The sequence below is a fragment of the Charadrius vociferus genome, unplaced genomic scaffold (assembly GCF_000708025.1).
Source record: "Charadrius vociferus isolate BGI_N301 unplaced genomic scaffold, ASM70802v2 scaffold1863, whole genome shotgun sequence".
In the NCBI taxonomy this organism is placed as follows: domain Eukaryota; kingdom Metazoa; phylum Chordata; class Aves; order Charadriiformes; family Charadriidae; genus Charadrius; species Charadrius vociferus.
The window spans coordinates 132,218-132,447 of NW_009647563.1; the positions used below are offsets into that span (position 1 = coordinate 132,218).

The following is a 230-nucleotide window of genomic DNA, read 5'->3' on the forward strand; positions in this document are numbered from 1 at the left end:
TGGCCCCGACAGGCAGCGGCCAGAGTGAGTCCCGTGCCGTGGTGGGACGAGTCGGGGAGAGCACGGTGCTGGGCTGCGACCTTCTGGACGCCCATGAAGCTCGTCCCCCCCTCTACGTGATCGAGTGGGTCCGCTTCGGCTTCGTCCTCCCCATCTTCATCAAGTTCGGGCTCTACTCGCCGCGGGTGGAACCCGAGTACATTGGTAAGTCCTGCAGCCGAGATGGTTAG

The 230-nt window shown here is 64.3% G+C and overlaps 1 protein-coding gene across 1 annotated transcript in view; it reads left to right on the forward strand.

The window, feature by feature from the left end:
• Window positions 1-230, forward strand: part of CFAP45 (cilia and flagella associated protein 45) — a 32,008-nt gene that overhangs the window by 2,924 nt on the left and 28,854 nt on the right. The window contains 1 exon segment of the mRNA XM_009880804.1: window positions 13-204. Within this exon segment, the coding sequence (XP_009879106.1) occupies window positions 13-204 (192 nt within the window).